Genomic DNA, 25,126 nt, shown 5'->3' with positions numbered 1-25,126 from the left:
GTTAGGAATTGGGCATATCTTTTAGGGGGATACAGTTCCACCCATTACAATGTTATTATTAAGTCATAATAATAATAAACAACTAGTCTTCAGAGGGTATACTCTGTGTCAGAAGTTACGTGACCCTTACTCATTTAATTCTCCAAACAAACCTTTAAGATAGATTTGAATCTCACTTTTTTGCTGCCTTTTGCTTTTAAGCAGTTAGGTCTTGTCACTATTTCTGGCCCAATTCTTTTTGAATTCAGAGTCTACTTTTTCAAAGACTTTTAGACCTTGATGAATGCTTGACAGCAGGATCAGTTTATCATTAAATTATTCTGGGTATTACCAGTTCTAAAATTCAGCCCTTCAAATTTATTAGATGAAGGAAAAGACTTCTAAGGTTGATCATGAGTCAAGAGAGGGGAAAAAGGTAGCTCTTTCTATTTTTGTATTTCTTACCCTTGGAGAATATATGAAAATTCATATGTATTCATGAACCATAAATTTTCTATGCATTTTAATATTATGAGCATTTTGGAGCAGTACTCTGAGGGCTTGTTGGGCCAGTCTAGGTGGGGGAAATGTTTAAAATGTGGCACACTTGAGGTCCTTTATCTTAATTTATTCATTTGAAATCTTTCTTTTTTACCTTCACTCTAGCAGAAATTTCCCAAGTCTGGATGTTGGGCTGTGACCTGGATAGAAAATGGAAAATGCCAGAAAGGAGCTAAGAAGGAGAGAGAAGTGAAAAGAATAAAGGGAGCTAGAGGAGGTCTCATTTCAGTCTTTTCTATGCATTCCTACCAGGCAAAGATAGATGAATTTGAGATCATGTTTGGACTAGTGTAGCTCTAAGGCTGCCGCATAAAAATTCAGGCCAGAAAGGATGAAAAATGACATTTCTTTAGGAATATCCCATTACCTTCATATGACTACCTGATATTGATATGTGTGCTTTTTTTTTTTGTCCTCCGAAGCTCTCTAATTCAAGTTCAAAGTCAAATAGTTTATTTTAGTCAAGTGCCTTTAACAAAAATTGTTTTGAGCTAAAAAGAATGCTGATCTCATTTTTTCCCAGATCTTATCCATGTGTTTTATATCTTCAGATGAAATTATATTTATAAACAGAATGAATTATTCTTTGTGCTTATAAAATAGGAGCCTACAACATGATAACTAGTTATTACACTGCTAGAAATAACATGGGGTTAGGTCATAGTTCCTGAAAATCATGACAGAGTTTGCCTGCAGCACTATGAGTCATTAGTTCAGAAGCCCCAAATCAGCGTATATTTATAATTATCTTTGCTTTTTTATGGATGGAACCATTAAAATTCTTATAATTTGAGAAATAATGTAATTGACATAGTGTCTGCAACTTGCTCGTGGTAATTCCCCCCACCTATCTCTTTAGCTTCATTTGGCATCTCCTCCTTGCTGTCTGCCAGTGACATTGACTTTTTAATGCCTCAAAACGATTATACTCTGTTCTGGGCCCTGGTAAACACTACCTCTCTGCCTGGACTGCTGTCTAGTCTTTTTTCGCCTGGCTCACCCTTTTAGGGTAAATGTTACTACTTCATTCAAGCCTTTCAAACTCCTTGGATTAGGCAAGTCCTTCTCTTTCTATACCCTTTCCACTACAGTACTGTCAGTTTATAAATAAATAATTCGGAGGGAGGAGATAGGCCTTTTTTGTTCACCGTCGAGACCTCTAGTAAGTAGTGGTAGCTCAATAAACATTTCTTGAATTGATGAATTCAGGCATGATATTTGCATTCCTCAATTCCTGTATTAATATCTTTACCTAATTTTTGTCTTTCACTCAAGTAAAATGTTAATTTTTTTTCTTCTTAAGAGCTTGGCTGAATTGGAAGTGTTATGTACTCATCTCTACATAGGGACTGATCTTACACAAAGAATAGAGGCTGAGAAAGCACTCCTGGAACTTATTGACAGCCCAGAATGTCTCAGCAAGTGTCAACTTTTATTAGAACAAGGAACAGTAAGTATTTGATAACAGCGATTAACCATGAAAGATCAGTAGATATATGTCAGTGTTAATGAACTTGTGTAGTTTAGCAATGATAATTGATAGATATTATTGCATGTCTTTTTGGTATAGTTTATTGCACTGTCAAAGAGATTAATCATAGAAAGAATTGGAAAGCCTGGAGAGCAAATTTAAAAAAGAGCCCAAGAGGTAGAAATAGGCATGAATTGAAATAGTTTCTTGATTCTTCTTGACCCCTTTTGATGTCTTACATCAGTAGTGGGCAAAGGTTGCATTTTTAGAAAGTTGACTAAGAGCCTTTTTAAAAAAAAATTTTCAGGGAAGAGAGGCAGAGTTAATTACAATTAACTCTAAAACATGAAGGAATGGTTCACAGGAATGCTGACTACCTCTTGCCTGCCTCCCTTCCTGAAATTCTTAGCCATTCACTCAGTAGTCATGTAGCAAATACTTAAATGTAAAACCAGGTGTAGTACTACCTGCTTGCTTTATGTACATGCATTAAAGTAACTCATAGTTTAGTTGGGGAGGCATAAATGTGTAAACAAATAACTATAAAATGATATGGTAGTGCTACAGTAGGAGACTGAGGAGTTAGAGCAGAGGTCAACAAACTTTTTCTGTAAAGGGCTAGATTGTAAATATTTTAGATTTTGCAGGCCAAGAGGTTAAATCAAGGATATTTTGTAAGTACATCTATAAGAAGAGAGAAAACAAATTTCCACAAAGTTTTATTGATGAAATTTAAAGTATAATAATTGAGTGCAGTTTTTTGTAATACAGATCTACTAATCAAAAGAATGAAATTATTCTTTTGGGGATAACATTTGACTTAATTGGGGTTCAAAGTTAATATTTCTGTCATCAGTGTTGATTGCAAATGTTCGTGTGTTAATACTCATCTGTAATGAGTTTTTTTATATTTTATCTTTGAAAATGTCTTTTCACATAGATAGGTACTGCCAAATATTGATATCAGTCCATAAGCATATGATTTTAATTAAGCATATTCATCACTTAGAAGGCATTTATAGAGTTCTGTTGAAACTTCTCTGGATGTTTGCCTTTCAGAATGTCATTACGTTGCAGATTAATCACTTCCAATTGAAGATTAGGTGGGAGCTCCTCAGTTGCTCAGTTAAATGGATTTTAAAATATGGAAATTTCCTTTGCACTTGCATCAGGGTCTGAAAAATGCTGCTGAAAGTGTAGTTTGAGCTCAGAAAATATACTCAGGAATGGAGATCTTGCTACTTGTTTTAACTTTTGATAGTGCGGAAAGTGTATAAAGCAGCTTAATACTAGTTGTGATCGAAACGGTGTTATTATTGAAATGATTTTACTGCATTATAAGTTTTGTAATATAAGTACTAAGCACTCATTTGCCTTTTAGGCAATTTTGTAACTTTAGGTTGAATTCATTAAATTACATTCTCAAGTCTGCAGCAAAAGCTCATTTTCAAAGCCATTTAGCATTCGACAATAGTAGGTTTAGAATGGTTCTTCTCAGAAAAATTTCGGTCTCAGCCCTGAGCTAAAAAAAAATTGCAATAAAACTTTACTACTGCTAAGCTATTGAACTACTGTGTGGTGGGGCAAGTCAGGACTTTCAGCTTCTGTTTCTGACAGAAATTCACAGAACTGAAGATAAGTTCATAAAAGTGAATTGAAGTCTACTGTTACCACCACTGATTCATTAACACATGATAGACTCAAATAATTTACTACAGAGTATCTACTGATAAAAAATTACAATGAGTAACCATAGGTTTTAGACTCTTACATTTTTAAAGCTTTGTAAATTTGTACAACTAAGCCCTTTCCTACTCCATATATTTTTACCACCACTTGTGACACATCGTAGCAGATACTGCTTCAGGTTATACACAATTAGTGTTTTCTCAACTTCTTTGAAAACACTTCTGGCCTGACGTTCCACGTAGACTCTTCATAGATATCTTTAGTCACTTCAAACTTAGCATTGACTTCTGGAATAGATGGATAATATTGGTAATAGAATAAGCAGAATTAGCAACATCTGTCAGCTCATCAGGAACTAAAGAGAACCTCCAAATTATTTGCCTTGTTTGAAATTGACTTTTGATGGCACTCCCGTGTCCTCACCTGTTTGAGCATTGTTCTTACTGAAAGGCTAGTAGTTTGAGGTTTATTTTCTCTGCATATGTAACTTTTGCTACCACAATAAAGTAATGGTGATTTTAAATAATTCTCCATTGGTAAATGACTTTCCTTGCTTGGCTAACAAACAAGTCACTTCAGAACTTTGGTCTCAGCCCCAAAGTTTTTTGTTTTGTTTTTTTTTATTTTTGTGAGGAAATCCACTGTGATGAGATACTCTGTTCTAATTTTCTACTTTTTCTGGCTATTGATTTCCTGTGAGTTAGGAACATTGTCGTGAATACATAGTCTGATATTGTCAACATATATTATAGTCTTTTAGGACAGCTATAGTGCCGTTGCATAAAGAGCACATTGCTCCGCTATCTAATTCAATAATAATAATTCAGACTCTACTGTGCCTTAAAATGTAGATATTTGAAATCTGCTTTTATCTTGTTTTGACATGATGGTTATGCACTGGTAATAATCAAAGGTACATATCATGGCAATACCCATGGCACTCTAGGCTCTGTGGAATTATAACTATATTATTGCAATTTATAATGCATTAAGCAATGAGTGCCATATACAGTCTGCCTCAACTCTTCAACTCTGCTGTCATAGCATGAAAGCAGCCATAGACAATATATAAATGAGTGAGCTTGGCTGTGTTCTAGGTTTATTTATGGACACTGAAATTTGGATTTCATATATTTTTTACATGTCACAAAATAAATTTTTTAAAAAAATTTTTTCCCCGACTGTTTTAAATAGTAAAAACTATTCATATCCCACAGACCTTGCAAAAACAGATAGGATTTGATCCATGGGCCTTAGTTTGCTGACCTCTTGTCAACAGAAAAAAAAGAAAGAAGGACTATCTTCACAAGAAATTGTTAGAGGTATAGTGAATAACTGGACCAAATTTTGAAGGATTGAGTATACTATTAAGTTAAGACAATTGGTGACCAAAGGGGATAAAATACAGTAAGACATGGATCTGAAGGAGTGGGAAGGTCAGAGTGGGAAAGACATTGAAAGTGGCTAAAAGATAATTGTTATGGTCAGAGGATAGTGAAGAGTGGAACCAGGTGAATTGGAAGAGATAATCAGAGGCCAGAACATACAAGACTGTGTAGACGTGGTAAGAGTATTTTATTTGAACTTGCTCAAAATAATTTTTTTTTGTCTATTATTTGCTGCTGTTTGAAAAAGTGACCTACACCTTTCTCAATGATTGAACCCTTATGAGAGCTTGTATACATATATGTGTTATTTTTGTATATATTCTTTATCCATTGTAAATCTGCCAGTTTGGAAAACCAGAAGAATTTCCGTTATTGCTTAGGAAAAGTTCCGGTCATAGTGTTTTGATGATTCTAATTTCATTTGTGATAATAATAAATAAAATTTATTATTCTTTACAGACATCCTATGCTCAGCTCCTTGCAGCAACATGTCTTTCAAAACTTGTTAGCCGAGTCAGTCCTTTGGCAATTGAACAGAGGGTAGATATCAGTAAGTGGTTTATTATGCTTTTTATAAAATTGCACTTTATTTTTTATTGAAGTATAGTTGACACACAATGTTACATAATTTAACATTGCACTTTAATTTTTTCCTTTTAAATACGTTAAAGTGTTAACAGGCATGCAAGTTATTTAAAATTCTGTTATATTTTGAAGATGAGTTGTCAAGTCTCCTTTACCCATCCAGTGATGAACAGTGATGTGTTATACAACAATGTGTAATCAAAAAAGCATTTGTTTAGTTTAATAATAAATAATAATTAGTATTTTATTGTGTGTACTGTTGGTAAGATTTGTACTATCTCATTTTATCCACCACATTTATGAAGTGAGCGCTCTTATTATCTTCATTTTATAATGAGGAAATTAGATTTGATAGGCTCTGTAATGTGCCCAATATCACACAGCTCAGAAGTAGAGCTGTGATTCAAATCCGCACAATCTATGTGGAGTTTATGCTCTTAGTCATTGTCTTAACTTCATTTGCAAGTGAATGATAAAAGAAGTCAACTCTCCATTTATTTCTCAGGATGCTATATCATTTGGGATGCATGTAAAATCAAAAGCAGGTTCCTACTTATTAGGAAGATAATGTGTATATGGAAGACTAGTATTTGGAATTTAGTGTAGTTGGAAAACTTATTCTATGAAGTAGCAGTATATTTTTCAGAAATATATAATGTATTTTATTGTTTTTGTGCATATGTGTGTATCTGTGTATGTGTGTGTTTGCTTTTCATATGGATAGAAGTCTAATAATTGAGCTATGGAATTTTTTTTTTCAGTTATCTTTGTTCATAGTAGAAATGAACTGTTGACTCATTTATGCTCTCCAGCCTCAAGGTTCACATTATTTGTATTTGTGTATCAGAAAAATTAAAGTGTATATATATGATGGATCTTAAGCCCAATTTTTGAATGATCAAATCACACAATGACCTATCATTGCCTCACATATTTGACTGATATTTTTTTAAAGCACCCAGAACCATAGGCACTGCAGAAAGCCTAGAGGAGGATTTATCCATGTGTTCATGGACTTGTGTGCTTAAGGAAGCAAAACAAATTTACAGTTTTAAAAATCAAGGTTCAAACATTATAAACCCAACTCATAAAACATCGTGATTTTATTTGACTTACGTATACACACACACTTTAAATAGATTTTATTTTCTTAGAGCAGTTTTAAAATTGAACAGAAAGGAGAGTTCTCGTAACCTCTGTCCCTCACACAAGTATAGCCTCCTCCATTATTAGTGTCCTGCACCAGAGGTACGTTAGTTATAACTGACGAACCTACACTGACACATATCATTACCCAAAGTCCCTAGTTTACATTAGGGTCCACTCTTGATATTGTGCATTCTGTGGATTTGTATAAATGTATAAGGATATATATCCCCCATTATAATATTTTACAGAATAGATTCACTGCCCCCCAAAAATCCTCTGTGTGCCATCTCTTCATCCCTCCCTCCCCTCTAACGCCTGACAACCATTGATCTTTTTACTGTTTGCGTAGTTTTGCCTTGTCCAGAATGTCATGTAGTTGGAATCATACAGTGTGTAGCCTTTTCAGATTGGCTTATTTTTCATAGTAATATGCATTTAACCTTCTCCTGTGTCTTTTCATGGCTTGGTAGCTCATTTCTTTTTATCACTAAATGATATGCCATTGTCTGGATGTACTGCAATTTATTCGTTCACCTACTTGAATGCTTCCAAGTTTTGGCAATTATGAATAAAGCTTAAAGCAAGTTTTTGCGTGGCCATAAGTTCAACTCGTTTGGGTAAATACTAAGGAGAGTGATTGCTAGATTGTATGGTAAGAATGTGTTTAAATTTGTAAAGAATCATCATACTGTCTTCCAGAGTGGCTGTACCATTTTGCAGTCCCACATACAATGAATGAGCGTTCCTGTTGCTCTACATTCTTACTAACATTTGGTGTTTCCAGCGTTTTGGATCTGGGCTGTTCTAGTAGGTGTGTAGTAGTGTCTTTTTGTTTTAATTTCCGATTCCCTGATGACATATGATTGAAAATCTTTTCATACGATTATTTACCATCTGTATGTTTTCTTTGTTGATGTGTCTAAGTCTTTTGCCCATTTGTGAATCAGGTTGTTTTCTTATTGCTGAGTTTTAAGAGTTTTTGTATATTTTAGATAGCAGTCCTTTATCAGACAGGTCTTTTGCAAATATTTTTCTCCCAGTCTGTGGCTTCTCTTCTCATTCTCTTGATGATGTTTCTCCCAAAACTAAAGTTTTTAATTTTAACTGAGTCCAACTTACCACTGTTTTTTTCATGGAGTGTGCCTTTGTTGTTGTGTGCTCAAAGTCATTGCAAACCCAAGATGGTCTAGGTTTTTTTTTCCTATGTTGTCCTAGGAGTTTTTATAGTTTTGTGCTTTACATTTAGGACTGTGATCCATTTCTAGTTGACTTTTGTGAAGAGTGTAAGGTCTGTGTCTAGATTCATTTATTTGCATGTGGGTGTCCAGTTGTTCTGGCACCATGTGTTGAAAAGACTGTCTTCACTCCATTCTTTTTTGCCTTTGTCCCTTTGTCAAAGATTAGTTGACTAGATTCATATGTGTCTTTTTCTGGGCTCTCTACTCTGTTCCATTGAGCTATTTGTTCTTTCACCAGTACTGTACTGTCTTGATTGCTGTAGCTTTATAATAAATCTTGAAGCTGGGGAGTGTTAGACCTCCAACTTTTTCTTCTCCTTCAGTATTGCATTGGGTATTCTGGGTCATTTGCCTCTCTATGTAAACTTTAGAATCAGTTTGTAAATATTTACAAAATTACTTACTGGGATTTTGATTTGGATTGTGTTGAATCTGCAGATCAGTTTGGGAAGAACTGACAGCTTGACAATATTGAGTCTTCTTGCTCATGAACATGGAATCTCTCTCCATTTATTTAGTTCTTCTTTGGTTTCATCCATCAGCTTTAGGTTTTTTGTAACGTTCTTTTCCAAGTTGAGAAAGTTCCCCTCTGTTCCTAGTTTGCTGAGAGTTTTTATTATAAATGGCCATTGGATTTCGTTAAATGCTTTTTCTGCATCTAATAATATGATCATGTGATTTTTCTTCTTTCCTCTTGATAACATTAATTGATTTTCAAATGTTGAACTTGACTTGCATAACCTGGGAGAAATCCCACTTGGTTGTGGTATATAATTCTTTTTATGCATTGTTGGGTTCAGTTTGCTAATAATTTGTTGAGAATTTTTCTTTATGTTGATGAGAGATATTGGTTTGTAGTTTCTTTTCTTAACATCTCTGTCTGGTTTTGTTATTAGGGTAGTGCTGGACTCATAGAATTGGTTAGAAGGAATTATCTTGCTTTTGTCTCCTGGAAGAGATGGAAGATAATCCATATAATTTCTTCCTTAAATGTTTGGTAGGACCCACCAGTGAACCCATCAGGGCCTGGTACAGAATAATTACTGATTCAGTTTATTTAAAAGATGCAGGCCTATTGTCAGATAGTCTATTTGACTTATTTCTTTTTAAATAAATACTTAAATAAAAAGAGGAACACATTTTAAAGGAAATTTGGAAAAAAGAGAAAAATAGAAACTTAGAACACAATTTCAAGAAACAAATGACGTGTTCCCTTTATGAGTTTCTTTGGTTTAACTTACTGCTCTTATTTCTGCAGGTAGATTAGAATGTCACGACATGTCTGACATGTGTCAGTAGAATAATTGGCATGTCAGTTAAAGTGGAAATTGTGAATTAATTGCTTCAACAGTCACGTTGCCTTTACATCACCTCAGAAAACCTCAGATTTTCATGATGTGGTCCCAGACTACATATCTCTTTTTTTTCCAACATTAAGTCTATTGCCAGTTTTCTGTATTCACCACACTGCTTTCTACCTTTATTTATATATTTAACAATGGGTTACTGTTGCTCATCAGTTAAATACCATTTCCTTAGCTTAGCATTCAAGTCTCTTCATGAGCTTATAATTGTTGGACCGTTCTTGTAACCTTGTATGTTCATTGGTACTGGCCTGGTAGTTGGGCCAGAAGGTCTTCCCCTCATGCCATGTTATTTCTGCCTTGGTGCCTTTTTTTATGTTGTTTCTCTGGTCTTTTATTCAAATGAAAGTGTAGCTTAAGTTTAATTACCTATATAAGTTAGTCCTCCTTCCTTCCCTCCTCCTTTCCTTCCTTCCCTTCAAACAGCTTTATTGAGATGTAATTTATATACCGTAAAGTTTGTTTTAAGTGTACAATTAATGATTTTTAGTAAATTTACAGTGTTATGTGAACATCATTACAATTCAGCGTTGGAACATTTCTGTCACCCCCAAAAGATCCCCCGTGCTTATTTAGTTAGTCCTGCTCCTATACCCCCAACCACTAGGATGCTTTTTGCCTCTATAGATTCACCTTTGGTGGTTATTTTATATAAATACAGTCACACCATATGTAGGTCTTTGCATCTGGCTTCTTTCACTTAGCAAAATGTTTTTGAGATTTATCCATGTTGTAGCATATATCAATATTTTATTCCTTTTTATTCCTTTTTATCGTAGAGTAATATTCCATTGTATAGATATATGATGTTTTGTTATCCATTCGCTACTTGATGGACAGTTGGGTTATTTCTGCTTTTTGGCCACCATGAATAATGTTATTGTGAGCATTGACATACAAGTCTTTGTGTGGACATATGTTTTCATTTCTTTTCAGTAGATACCTAGGAGTGGAGTTACTGTGTCATAAGTAAGTTTACGTTTAACTTTTAAAGAAACCACCAAACTGTGTTCCAAAGTGTGTGTACCACTTTACATTCTCACCAGCAATGGGAGAAGGTTCCAGGTTCTTCACATCCTCACCTCATAAGTCTTACCTTGATCTTCTTGTGATAGTTTCTTTTGTCCCATGTATTCTCTCTCTCCAAATATTTCATAAGCTAGCTCTCTAGACATAGCTTATAGCCCAAATTTTTGTGTTCTTAGAATTGGAGTTATTTCCATCAAAGAATTTTTTAGTTGAATATTGAGGTTGTTTACCTTCTCTTTACTTTTTTCTCAAATAACATACTAGCTAGCCTTAGGGACCAAAGTAGAGATAGAATCTTTCCTCTTTTCTTTTGTATTTTTGTTGTATGTTTTCTGATAGATTTTGTGGCATATATATATATATTTTTTTTTTTTTTACCTGAAATCAGTTAGTCAAAAAGTATTTAATATTAAATTCCCATAATGTGTAATACCAAAAACATCAGTCTAATGATGGTAAATTCCAAAAGACTGCAAGTTTGGACTTAGAATTTTGAGTTACTCATTACTACTAAGACATTACTACTAAGACATATGGTTTGGCCAGTATTTGGAAGCAACAAACAAACAAACAAAAACTTAAACCAAAACAACCTGACTTAGTGCCAGTTTGGCCACTGTGACAAGTTATTTCACCTCTTTGACCTTCATATCTTTTACCTAAGAAACAAGTAATACTAACAATAGTATAAGAGCAATATCTTCACATTGCTGTGAGAGCCACATAAGGAATTTGCTAGGAAGCATTTCTAACACGCATCATAAATGCTAAATGGTACACAGGGTTCGACACTCAAAGAGCCTCTAGTGTATAGCTTTCCAACTTTCTGTTAACTTCTGTCTGGGAGGATTTTTTAGCTGTTTTATTTCTTTCTCCTGTGTGTCGTCTTGAGCATTTCATTTTCTTCTTGGTATGGCTTTTCTCTGTTATCTTGGGCTGGTGATGATGAGATGGGTATTGTTTTATTTGATTGTTATCATGGACATTTACTAAATGGGAAAAATATTAGAAGTTATGTAAAACATAATATGAGAGTATTTTATGTAAAGCATTCAGCTAAAATTACAAAAATATAGTCTATTAATTTTTTTTCTGCCTTAGATAATTAACTCGCTAGCCAGTGTCTTTACTTGGGCAGTCTGGGAAGGTGTGTTATTGGTACCTAGCTTAAATGTCAAACTTGGTTTATCTCCCATTTGGTGGTTTTATTATTTTGAGATTACCTTCCTAGTGGTTATCATTATCCACATGCAGATTCCCACATCCCCTCCAAGTTAAAATTTTTCAAGATAGTAAAAATAATTGAAGTAAATAAACCAGATTTTCTTTTACATTTTAGAAGCAGTGTCATCTTCTTAAGCTTCATTATTGAGATAAAACGTTACAAATAATGAAGCTTAGGATATCCGTATTACTATAATCCATAGGAGAAACCTTTTTCAGATTTAGCTTAATTCTAGGAAAATTTGTGCTTTTTAAAAAAGATTTAATTTCGGGCGCCCGAGTGGCTCAGTTGGTTAAGTGTCTGCCTTTGGTTCAGGTTCCTGGGATTGAGCCTCGTATCAGGCTCCCTGCTCAGCAGGGAGCCTCCTTCTCCCTCTGCTCCTCACCCTGCCGGTGTTCCTTCTCTTCTCCCTCTCTGTCTCTCAAATAAATATTTATTTATTTATATTATTAAATTATTATTTATATTTATATAATATTTATATTATGTTATATTATAAATAAATATTTGCATAACTATATAATCTTGATGTTAATAAAAATTAAGGTTGAAATATGGTAGTCATGAGAATTTTTTTTAATGTAAGACTCTCACTACGGCTGTTTCCATTAAAGCTATTTTTTGTTAAATATTGAGGTATTTACCTTTTCTTCACTCTTTTCCTTAATGGTATGCTGGCCTTCGGGCCCAAAGCAGAAGTGGAATCTTTTCCTTTTAAAAATTTTTTCCCTTTATTTTTCTGTTACACTTCTGGCATATTTGTTACCTGACCTCAATTATTCGATCCAATAGGAAACTCATAGCTGACTTCGCTACCCACTTTTAATGATTTTGGCATATCAACTTTGTTCCAAATTTTAATTTACTATTCTATTTGTACTTTCCATAACTTATATACTTATTTTATCATACTGTACTATTTGTATTTTTATACCATTTAAACCAGATAGCATACAGTCAGTTTTGCTATAAGACATATGCATCCGTAGAAGTGACTGTGCTATGCATTGTTACGCAATAAAATCACAGGGCTCATGAGAGAAATGGAATATGGAAATAAAACTCAGACACATGAAAAAAAAAAAGAAATCTAATAAAAGGTTTAGTAGAGTTTTACACATTAAATGGTTAAGAAATACTTAAATCGTAGAATAAATAAGCATTTTATCTTGAAGAAGACCTGAATTTTGTTTTTGGATGTGGGCTTCAGAAAGGTTACAGTTTGTGAGTTACAATGAAGTGGTGGAAGGAAAGTGATCGGAAATAGGATGGAAAAGTATAAACCCAGGTAAGGGTGCATGGGCTGGCAACACAGGAGGTGAACCGAGATAGCCACTAGATGTTCGAGGGGTATGCATTTTGTATATGGTTTGCTTCATTTGGCCTGGTTGCAGCTATCTGTATTTCCCTGGCAGTTTTTTCTACATGAAATCGTGCAAAAACAAAAGCGACATTCTTATTATACACAGATTATCCTCTAATATACAAATTGAATTGGAGCAAATTTCTTTTTTCACAGTGAGCCTTGTAGCAGAAATGACTATTTAAATAAGTATGTTATCGTGGAGAAAGGGATTAACTTTTTGTCAAAGCATGTGTCATTACCATCTGTTTTTCTTCACATGATTCACATTATGTTACAGAAAAGTTCAAAAGATCACAGAATATTTTCTTACAGGAAACTACATTCTTAATTATGTGGCATCACAACCCAAGCTGGCACCCTTTGTTATCCAAGCGCTAATTCAAGTCATTGCTAAAATCACTAAACTGGGATGGTTTGAGGTTCAGAAAGACCAGTTTGTCTTCAGAGAAATTATTGCTGATGTGAAGAAGTTCCTTCAGGTAAGAAGGCATTATGACATTATTAGAACATCACTAGTTATTGTTGGTTTTGGTTTTGGTTTTGGTTTAGAAAACTTCTTTTCTTAAAGCTGTATGGTTTGTTCTGTGACTACCAGTATCATATTAATTGTGACGTATTGTTTATCCTCTGGACCCTTTATTTTTTATTGCCAGTAAATGAGCATCATGCCATTATAAAAGTTCCAAACCAGAAGAATGAACATTAAAATGTTAGAAAATACACAAAAATTAGAAAATTTCAAAAATACATATTCTGTCCTTTCTAACATGCATGTCTGTGTACTACATATATACAAAACAGATCTAATATTTTTCATGTATTATGTGATGTAATGCTCATTACATCTCTGTGAAGTGCATCTCATTTGCAAATGAGAAAACCGAGGCTTAGGAAAGTTAGGTGAATTGCATAACGTTGCACAGTGACCTAGTAAAGCACAGAGCAAGCACTTCAGCAAGTTTTCTAACCTAAGAGATATGTATATTTAACTTTTGCATTAGACCATGTTGACTATGCTAGTTTCTCAGGGTTATTTTTAACTTAAATGATTCAAGTTATAGCATATGCACATTTCACCTATGCAAATTCAGGTATTTGAACCGTAAAAAATAAGAAAAAGAAAAATAAGCAAGAGGACAGACATATGCATTGTGCTGGTGATTGCAGTTGCCATTGCACACATTACTATATGTCTTGAGGCATGAAGTGCAAACTTAAATCTGCTATTTCCAGTCTCTGCATGCCTCTTAGGGTGACCATCCTGCCTTGCTCAGTGCGGTTCAGATATTTAAAGATACATATTTTTTCATACAAACATTATCCCTAATTGCAAAAAAAGCACTTTAGCTGGTACTGTGCTGCAGAAGCAGTGATCTGTTACAGTTCTTGAGGAAAAACTGGCAGTTTGGATTGAGAGATGGTTCAGTATTGGTTTATTGGCAATTAGAGGCAATTTGGACTTTCCGAGATTTTATTTCTTATGCAGTAAATCCCTGTGTAAGATGTAACTGTACCATGTAGTGCAATTCTAGAAATCTCAGAATATGAAACACTAGACTATGCTGCTTCTCTTTTATTCATACTGTTAAAACCCTGGTTAACAAATATTTGATCATCTAAAACTTCACAGGAATAAATGTATTTTTAGCCCTGAGGAGGGCAGCCCTGGGGTGGTGGGATAGTTTATTCAGAGACAAATGACTTCCTTACTCCAGAGTCGTATTCATGATTTTGGCTAACAAAATAGCAACCCTCTCTTGGCATTTACTAAGATCATACACAGCTCATCAAGAATCATTAGTGTAGACAAGAATAGACTTCAGAGTTTTTTTTTTTTTAAATAAAATGAAAGTTGAAAATTGAATGGAATGAAGTCATTCTTGTTAGTTAACATTTCTCAAGCTCTCTGTCCAGTGGCTGGTAAGTTGAACTTAAACTGAGCTTTAGTATGTTTTTGTCAGTTTTGGAAAACCAGAAGAAAAAAAGTTTTATCTTCAAAGTTTATCAAAGTATCACAAAAATAAGCACTTGCTTTCTGGGTATGACTTAACCTAACTTTAAGTCATGAGAAAGGCAACTGACTAAATGTTTAAGTACTCAAATATAGTACCACATGGTTCCTTTGCGTATTAGCAGCTTCTCTGAATTTTGTACTAAAAATTATTTTAAATTTTCTAAGTCTTTAGTGCCCTGAAGTTTTGTACATCTTCTTTTCTCTATTATTGCAGTCTTATTGCTGCTACACTACAAACATTGATGGGCTTCCCTTCTACATACATACCCAGGAGAGCCTCCTGTCATCTGTGGCAGTGCTTTCCAAATTACTGATTCACAACAAGATAAGGAGCAGAATATAAATCAACGTGGTGCTTCCTTAACTGAGGAAGACTTGCAATGAAAAAAAGTCCAGCAGAACTCAGCAGTGGACTTAGTAGGGACTTAGCTGGCTTATAATCTTGTGCAAACTCTTTTATCTCCTCTTGAACCAGTACCAAGCCATTCTGAGATTGGCATTGAGTTTGCAGATGACTGCAGGTGGTCAGGGAGCAGCACTTTGGGGAGCATTGACCTGTTGTACTCAGAGGATGGATGCTTCAGTAACAGAAAGTCTGTAGCTCAGTTCAAACAGTTGAGATTGTTGTGAAGGGCCATAAAGAATTTAAATGCAAAAACTGTGAGACGTGTCTTTGTTTGTTGTTTTTTTTTATCCTGAATTAATAAATAGAAGGAATGACCAACTATAAAATTAAGACTTGAAAAATTTGTAATCTGTATTAGAGCTTTTTTATGATTACACTATAATTGAATGTTACTTTATTTTTTAAAAAATTTATTTATTTATTTGAGAGGTAGAGAGAGAGAGCGTGGGGGTTGGGGGTGGGGCAGAGAGAGAGAAAGAATCTTAGGCTGACTGTGCTGAGCATGAGCCTGATGTGGGGCTCGATCTTACAACCCTGAGATCATGACCTGAGCTGAAATCAAGAGTCAGACACTCAACTGACTGAGCCACCCAGGTACCCCTGATGTTACATTTTTAATTTTTATACTTCTAGTGTGATTTTTGTAGTAAGGTAGTTTGTTAGTAACGGTGCATGTAAAATCTGATTTTTGATTTGAAGGAAGTTTTTGAGATTAAATTGGAAGCTGATTAAATTAAAAACATTATAGAGGCTATGAAACTGTGTATATCATATTGATAGTCATGTATTTATTTACCCCAGTGCATTGGGTACTTTAGAAGCCTTCATTTTAGGTATCATAATACATGCATACACATGCACTATTAAATAATATTAAAAGGGCCTAAGTGATCTTATGTGATATTAGATTGAGAGATTTAGATTAGTTCCTAAGCTATTATTTATTGAGTGCAGCTATCTCAGTAGCCTTCAAGCAGATTTACAGAACTAAAAAGCATATTTTGTTCATTCTTATGCATAGTCTCATGAAAAGTATTAAGCTCTTGTATTTTAAGGTTTAGTTTAATATAAGTCCTAGGTGCTATAAACATTTTGTAGAGTACTGTGCAGTTCTAAGGTGGATGAGTTTTTTTTCCCCACTCCACTCTGTGTGTACCTACATTTATCCTTCAAAAAATGAACTTGACATTATTTTTGTAGACCTCGTAATGATTTTTCCATATATTTTAGTAGGTACATTGCTAAAAAAATGTGATGTTTCAGTATTTATTTGTTTACACATTAAGAACCGATACTATGTCTCTACTTAGGGTACACTTGGTTGTTTTCTCCATAGGGTACTGTGGAGCACTGCATAATAGGAGTTATAATCCTTTCAGAGTTGACTCAGGAAATGAACCTGGTAAGCCTTCCATCTAATAATGACATGAAGTTTGCTAGGAAATGCTGATTCTTTCATATAAAATGTTTGTGGGGCATGAAACTCTGAATAATCAAGTCTTTTGTGTATTTTATTGGTGGGATAATTGGGTATTGGAACACTTACTATTATTGAAAGTAACAGCAATAGTGTAAAGTACTACAAGGATGAGGGAATTAGACATGGTGCTTGCTCCGTGACAACTGGTGAATTGTCCTTTTAGCCTCTCTCTATAGTAATACACTAAGCATAAGAAATAAATTATATGAAGAGAAACAAACCTTTATTTGCTTACAAAGAAAAGACAAGCAGTTTGGTGAATGGATTCTCAACAATGAGTACACAGCAGGACTCCTCAAAGAACAGGCCACTTGGCACTTGGCCACTTGCTAGCATGGATTTTCACCCTGTACAAGGAGAGTTTCCAGAAGCTTTGAATCCCCCCAACAGTGCCTTTATGAGCTCAGCAGCTGAGCGCATTGTCACCTGTTTCTGTTCACTTTTGGTTCTAAACAGAGCAAAAGCAGAAGTTGGGTTCTGTGTGGGATAATGTTAAAATAAAGGAGAATAAAGGTAGTGTTTATAATTTTAAAACTGTTGTCATGTTGAGTAGTCTGCATTTGTGTGTGTGTGTGTGTGTGTGTGTAAATATGAAGAGCTTGCGTACCCAGGATTACTTGCCAACTCCCTTTGGAGTGTCAGTGTAGTTCCTGTGCATAAAAAAAGTCACCCAAAATAACTGTTTTCAGCTTGTGCTGAGTCAGGAATTAGATAATGTTTCTAGTCTTAGCGGATGGTTAGCTTAAATTTAAAATGATCCCTTAGTTTATCACAGACCTCACTCCCTGGCTCCTCCACCCCAGAGTATGTAAAGATTTCTCGCCTTATGGTTGTATACCAGTGTCTGTTTGTCCCAGAAATGAACCAGTTCAGAATTGTGCGTCCCATTTATTTGATGTTTTATTAGTCTCCATCGATCTGGAAAAATTCCTCAATTTTTCCCTCACTTTTCATGACCTTAGTATTTGTGAAAATTACAGGTCAGTTTTATGAAATGCCCCTCAATTTGGGATTGTCTGATATTTCTTTATTATTAGATTCAGATGATGCATCTTGGTTAGGAATATCACAGAAATGATACTGTCATTGTCTCCAGTCAGGAAGCACATACTTTGATTTGTTATATTACTAATGATGTTGACTTTGGTTACATGATGAAGATGGTCTCCACCAGGCTTCTCTAATTGTAGATTTATTTTTTTCTCCTTTGTAAATAATAACTTTTTAAGACTGAAAATACCCATTCCTCATCAGACTTTCAGTTTATTCACTTATTTATATCAGTGTGGATTCCTGGCTTCCTATTTTATTTAGTAGGTTATAATTTGTTACTAACGTTATATTTTGATGCTCACATTTTGCCCGATTTGGCCAGTAGAAACTCTTTCGAGGTAGCTTCCATGTCCATTTGACACTTACTCATCAGTCTTTGAATATTTTCTTTCTTTTTGGAGTGAGATGTTCTAGGCTTATCTTGTATATAACCAAGTGCTTTTGAAAAAAGCTTCAAGGTCTGAAGTGTGATTTTGGTTTTGTATGGTAAAAATATATGGCTTTTGTGGGCATATTTTACTTAGTCTGATTTTATGGCATTTATAGTTTGAACAAGCATTTGTAAGTGCTTCTGAACCAGGCAGCAGGGAGATCTATAATGCATGGTGAAAATCAAATGCTATCATTGTTAAATGTGGGCTAGGTAAATTCATGTAATGTCAATAACAAGATGTATTTTTTTAAGAAAAACATCTAAACTTGAGGGTTCCTAAAAGAGGATTATATGCTATCTTGTTTTTTTCAAAGCCAAGTCTGTGTTCTATTCCTGGAGGATATTCAATATGTAATCATCAAGAAGTAAAATATCCTTTATCTACCTTGTAGAGGCATCCACATACACTAGACAATAGATGCACAGTCCCTCTTCTCTCAAAAAACTGGATATCAATGAGTAAAACAAGTAAAATAAGCAGGTAGGCCTTGAAGAGAACTGAAATAAGACCTGGATTTGTATTTTAGTTCTATTGTTTACTACTTTGGACAAACTTCTGAACATCTTTAAACTTACAGACTTACTGTCTGTAAAGTGAGAATGACGCCTTCCAGGATCTTATTAAGATTAGATAAGCTACTAGCTCAGGGCCTAGTATGTACAAGTGCTCCATAAGAGGTTCTTGTGTTCGTGTTATAGATATGGTAGTAATGAGAGGTTGGTCCAAGATAGTGTGCCTGTAAACTTTAATTTTTATATGTAAGAAGAGGATAATTTATTTTTCACGGGTTATTTTAAGAAGTACGTGAAATAATATGTGAAGAGTACTTCTTAAATCATAATTGCAATACTGTATGCTATTATTAATTTGTATTAAGGAAAAGTTTTTATAAATTGAGGGAAATATTATAAGAGAGACAGACTGAAGTTTGATTTAAAAGAAAGGAAGAATGTTGGAAATGCTAATTTGAACCTTACATATTGGTTACAGATTCCAGTAACTACTTTCTGTAATCACTTCTGTTATGTTTCATATTTCTATAAGTAAATGTGGCATTTAAGTATAGTCTAAATTGTATGATGGAGCTTAGGAAGTATCAGATAATCAATTTTGAGCTCACTGCTTTTTTTTTTTTTTAATCTATAAGCATTAGCAAAGAAAATGGTTTATTTTCTTCTTCCAAATAGCAAAAGGAATGCTATAGCAACTGTAGCCCATGGTGTTAATAGTCATTTTGGGATCAGACTTCAGCTTTGTTTGCCGTTGATAAATGAAAGTATTAATGGCATTAATAGTATAGTTTTGACCATATCATATTTTAGATTAGAGGCTCAAGAACTCTTCATAAATTTAGTCTTAACAGTTATTTATCAATAACTAATAAATATTCAGAGGGACGGTACTATTGCTTATATAATAAGATTTCTGGTTATTTATTATTTCTGCCTTGGTTTCTTTTTAAAACACCAAGGATATATGAACCAATGACATTTCTGGTGTATATAGAAATATTACTTTTGTGTAAAGAATTATTCTGTAATTGATTATTAACTGATTCACAGAAAGTTAGAATTTGAAGATTATCTTAGGGATTCTTGTTTTATAGGAGGAATCTGAGGAACAGGGAAGTTGTTACTTGCCTAATGTGAAATAGTACATGGTGTAGGAGTTAATAGCCTTAGGATCCATCTACTACTTTATGATCTGTGTTCATATTACATCTGAAAGATGATCAATTTTGGTTTTTAATTTTGGGATTGGTATGGTTAGAAGGAGCAATGAATTGGAACAGTCCAGAAATTTGGGTTCTGCCAGTGGGTCTGCCATGAACTCTTTGAGTAACATTAAGCAAGGCACTTACCCCAGTAGATTTTTAAAAGCTCTCTTCACTCTGTACTTGATGCCTCTTTAATCGTTATTTCCATTCCTTTTCTTAGTAAATTTTTGCTTTGCTATTTGCTCAGTCTGGTTAAATAAATTCATCTTGATCTTTTTAGGTTGATTATTCTAGACCTTCAGCAAAACACAGGAAAATAGCTACCTCATTTCGTGACACTTCTCTCAAAGACATTTTAGTGCTAGCATGCTCTCTTCTAAAAGAGGTAAGTTATTTAATAATTCAATATCCTACGTAGAGTATTTAGGAAATTTTAAGTTTTAGAAGAATTTCAAATGAATCCCCCTTCTCCAACCCCCATTCTGCCTTTTGAAGTGTTATTGTGAATAATCTTAATTTAAGTACAGTAGATTTCCAGAAGTCTTAAGAAGTTCCAAAAAATTCACTTTTATTTACCAGGAATATAATAAAACAAAATCCAAAGGGAATTCAATAACTCATCTTTAGTAGTTTCATTGCCTTCCTACTACTACTGTAGATTATTTATTACAGAAGCTAATTGAGACTTAGTTTCTTTGTTTTAGTTGCCTGTATTTTAATGGGATGCAGATGAACAATGAAATGACAGTAAGTTTTCCTAATTCATCAGTTATCAATACTTATTCATAGGTGAGCCAAGACAGTTAACTTTAATAATTTCTTTGGGAAATAATATTTTCCCATTTGCTGTTTGGCACCCTGTTGAACATTAGGGATAGTACAACTAATAATTCTGTTGTGTTTGCTTGTAATATTGGGATTCCATCATGCTGTTCAAACTTTAATTGGCCTAGTATAGCATTTCCTACAGTATGTTCCACTAAGTATCAGTTTCTAATTGTTTCAGTTCTCTGGTATAGTTAGTGACAGGAAAACTGCTGCATTAGGCCAGACTGAAAGACCTTCTATTATTTTTAAAATTTTCCTTTTGTATGGAAAATTTTAACATATGCAAAAGAAGGTGGAAGAGTATAATGAACTCCTTTGGATCCATCCACCAGTTAAGCAGTGACAGCTCATAACCAGTCTCTTTTCATCTCTGTACTTTTCAAACAACTCTCTTTTTGTGTTACTCTTGAAGCAGAATCCCAAACTTCTATCGCTTCCTCTACAGATATTTCACAATGTGTCTTTACGAGATAATAATCTCTTCTGGTTGTGTCAGAATGGACATTTTGTAGGGGGTGGAGGAGGGGTGTGTTGAGGATTGTTCTCTAGAAGTTTTTGAGTGTCTTCTTTCATTCAGACAGCTCTGACAACCTTTGTTAACCGATATGGATCATTTATACATAAAGTTCCCCCACTTGAAGAGTAGTATATTTTCAGCTTGTTCTAAGCCTCTGAGCTAGTAAATCACATAGATTTATACATTTGTGCTGAGTAAAGTATTTGTCCTAAAGTTACTTCTTATAATTTTAGAAGATGACCTACAATTTGCAGTTAAGTCTTATTCTCATTTTAGAAAATTAAATTTGAAAATAGCCTATTGTAGATTTTTGTTGATAGTGATTTTACAACTTTTTCTAATATATACAACAACATAACTTTGTAAACTTTTCTTTCTAATTCTAATTTGGCATTGAAGAATAAATTAGTGAAGTGGAAATTTGTTTATTGACATATTTCATAATGTTTTATTTGACTTTCAACTTTTTTCAGGTGTTGGCCAAACCTTTAAATCTTCAGGATGAAGGTCAACAAAATTTAGTAATGCAGGTCTTGAAACTGGTCCTCAACTGCCTTAACTTTGACTTCATTGGCAGTTCAGCAGATGAATCTGCAGATGATCTTTGCACAGTGCAGATTCCAACAACCTGGAGAACAAGTAAGAAGGTTTAGCGTGAGGGATGGTCAGAAAAAAAGGCACAGAATTAAACAATATGTTGCCATATGTGCAATTATCTCCAGTTTTTGCTAGGCAATCAAAAAATTCAAAAAGATTTGTAACACGAGGTAGCTACTTGATACCTGGTATTGAAATCTGTTTTCCTTACTTCATATCATGGGAGCTTCCATATTTTAATATTGGAAAATAGGAAAGACAGCTCTAGAGTTAGGGAGAAAACAGGTTTGGGAGGGAAAATGAAGAGTTCTGTTTTGAAAGTTTCAGATAAACAGAGTGGGAGAGGATATAACACTGACAGAGAAAACATAGATTTCAAAGTTAGAAAGAGAATGAATTAGAGTAACTGACTTAGCAGAGCAGAATTGCAGCTTACTTTCTTACAGAGGAGGATACCAAGAAAACAAACAAGCTGATTTGCTCTTACACATTTCAGAAAGATGATGGCCCTAGGGTATTCCTGCAGTCCAGAGGTGTGGTAAGGAATAGGGCTGAAAGGGCTTGGTAAAAAAGTCTGTATTCTGCCCAAAGTCCCCAGGATCTTCTCTACCACCTGTGCAACTACCATCTGTGCCTTTTCTCTTCCCTGTGTGCCCTTCCCTCTTACTTCCCAAGACCAAACCTTTGTATCCTCGAGAAATTAAACGGGATATTTAGAGATGTCGGGTATAGTAGGGAAACACCACAGATTTTGTGAAAACTTCTAATATGGAAATCAAAGATTAAAACAAACAATTAAAAGGGACTCAGTATTCTTAGTATCATGATGAATACATGAACCAACACATGTAGTAAAAATTGCACAGACTACACAGACACACACAGACACACACCCACACATACGCATGAGTGCATGTAAAAATGGGAAATATGAATAAGATTGATGGATTGGATCAGTGTGATTTCCTGATTGTGATACTGTACTGTAGTTTTGCAAGAATTTACCATTGGAGGGAACTAAGTAATGGGTGCAGGGGGTCTCTTTGTATTATTTCCTGCAACTGCATATGCATCTATAATTATCTCAAAAAGTTTTTTTTTTTTTTAAAGGGAGAGTTTAGTAGAAACAGACAAAATAAACAGTAGAAGTAAACTTCAAAAAAGTATAGTTAATATCCCCAGGGAAATAAGAAAAGGTAGCGCATTCCTGAAATAAGAATAGGATATTGTTGTTTTTTATTTTTTTTAAGATATATTTATTTATTTGAGAGAGTTAGAGAGCGAGCGCATGATGGGAAGGGGTAAAGGGAGAAGAAGAGAAATCTCAAGCAGACTCCCTACTGAGTGTGGAGCCCAACATGGGGCTCGATCTCATGACCCTGAGATCATGATCTGAGCTCTATCAAGAGTCAGACGCTTAATCAGCTGAGCCACACAGGTGTCCCAAAACAGGATATTGTTTTAAAAAGAAAAGTTTAGAGAATGTTCCAAATATAAAAGACAGTTGCCAAAATAAAACATAAAAGTTGGAAGGTAAAGTTAAGGAAATGTCCCAGAAAGTAGAACAAAAAAGCAAGAAGAGATTTGATAGGAGAAAAAAAATACAAGAATATTCGAGCATGAAATTAGGAGAGCTGGCATCTGACCTCTAGGAGTTTGAGAAAGAGGATAGAAAAGAACAGAAGAAAATTTGCAAACAAATAACACCAAAAAACATTCTCAGCACTGAGATATAGTATTTCAGATTGAAAGATCCCATCAAGTGCACATAGTAATGAATGAAAAAAATAAACAGTAAGCTTCATAATCATAATCATTTCAGAGTAACAATGATAAAAGGAAGATCCTAAAATCTACCAGAAAAGAGAAGTAAGTCACCTACAAAGGATTGGGGTCAAGAATGGTATTAGACTTCCCCACATCAGCACTGGAAGCTAGAAGACAATGGAGTAGTACCCCAAACTTCTGAAGGGAAATAATTTTCAAACTAGACTGAAATTATCAAGCGTAAGGTGGAATTAAGACCTTTTCAGGGGTGCCTGGGTGGCTCAGTCGTTAAGTGTCTGCTTCAGCTCAGGGCGTGATCCTGGCGTTATGGGATCGAGCCCCGCATCAGGCTCCTCCGCTGGGAGACTGCTTCTTCCTCTCCCACTCCCCGTGCTTGTGTTCCCTCTCTCTCTGGCTGTCTCTCTCTCTGTCAAATAAATAAATAAAATCTTAAATAAATAAAAAAAAAAAAGACCTTTTCAGACATGCCAGTCTCCTGGAATTTATCCCTTATGTGCTTGCTTTCAGAAAGTTACTTTGTGAAATGGGAGCTTCAACACAAGATGACAATGAACAGATATAAAGGAAGATAATTATATAACAAATTTAGGAACAGTCAGTCCCAAGTTGCAGGCTCTAGGAGGTAGGGGGGGAAAATAGAAATTATAGGTTATTTGATGCTATTGATCATGTGGAAAATGGTATGAAGAACATTTTACAAATCTGTCAGAGCATTTGGAAAGAATTAGTGACAGATAAATATACAACTAAGCACAGAAAAGATGCTGTGATTAAATCCAGAGAGTGTTAGAAATGTAATATAATCTTAGTGTACTCCTTGGCTCAGCTGTTAACATTACTTACTTAGCCATAATAAATGCAAACACCTAGAATTGATTTAATCCCAAATTGTTAAAATAGTGGATGGATTTTGAGAGAGGACAGATTGTGGTAGGGGCAAAAGCCTCATATAATATAATTGGAATTCATTTGATTCTTAAGGTAAAACATAGTCGTATAGCATGTTATTTGGAAATACGTATGTAAGTGTAGATAGAAGTTGAAAGATACTTGGAATGGGGTAGGGTACAGCTGTTTTTTTTTTTATACACCTTTTAATAGTGTTTACTTTTTGATAACTATTTGAATTTTTAAACACTTATATTACTTTAATACAAATGAAAATGGTAAGAAGATTATCCCAGTAAGAACTGTAGATGCTACATAGAAATAAGGAATATTTTAGCTAATTAGTTTCTTTCTTTTTTT

The 25,126-nt window shown here is 34.4% G+C and overlaps 1 protein-coding gene across 1 annotated transcript in view; it reads left to right on the top strand.

The window, feature by feature from the left end:
• Positions 1–25,126, top strand: part of RANBP17 (RAN binding protein 17) — a 320,296-nt gene that overhangs the window by 6,290 nt on the left and 288,880 nt on the right. The window contains exons 2-7 of the mRNA XM_040630304.1: positions 1,844–1,990; positions 5,548–5,638; positions 13,357–13,523; positions 16,801–16,866; positions 20,429–20,533; positions 21,967–22,132. Coding sequence (XP_040486238.1) covers positions 1,844–1,990; positions 5,548–5,638; positions 13,357–13,523; positions 16,801–16,866; positions 20,429–20,533; positions 21,967–22,132 — 742 coding nt within the window. The remainder of the gene's footprint in view (positions 1–1,843; positions 1,991–5,547; positions 5,639–13,356; positions 13,524–16,800; positions 16,867–20,428; positions 20,534–21,966; positions 22,133–25,126) is intronic.

The sequence above is a fragment of the Ursus maritimus genome, unplaced genomic scaffold (genome assembly GCF_017311325.1).
Source record: "Ursus maritimus isolate PB19 unplaced genomic scaffold, ASM1731132v1 scaffold_15, whole genome shotgun sequence".
Classification (NCBI taxonomy): domain Eukaryota; kingdom Metazoa; phylum Chordata; class Mammalia; order Carnivora; family Ursidae; genus Ursus; species Ursus maritimus.
Note: the sequence above shows the minus strand (reverse complement) of the source record. Positions and strands in the feature narration are given on the sequence as shown.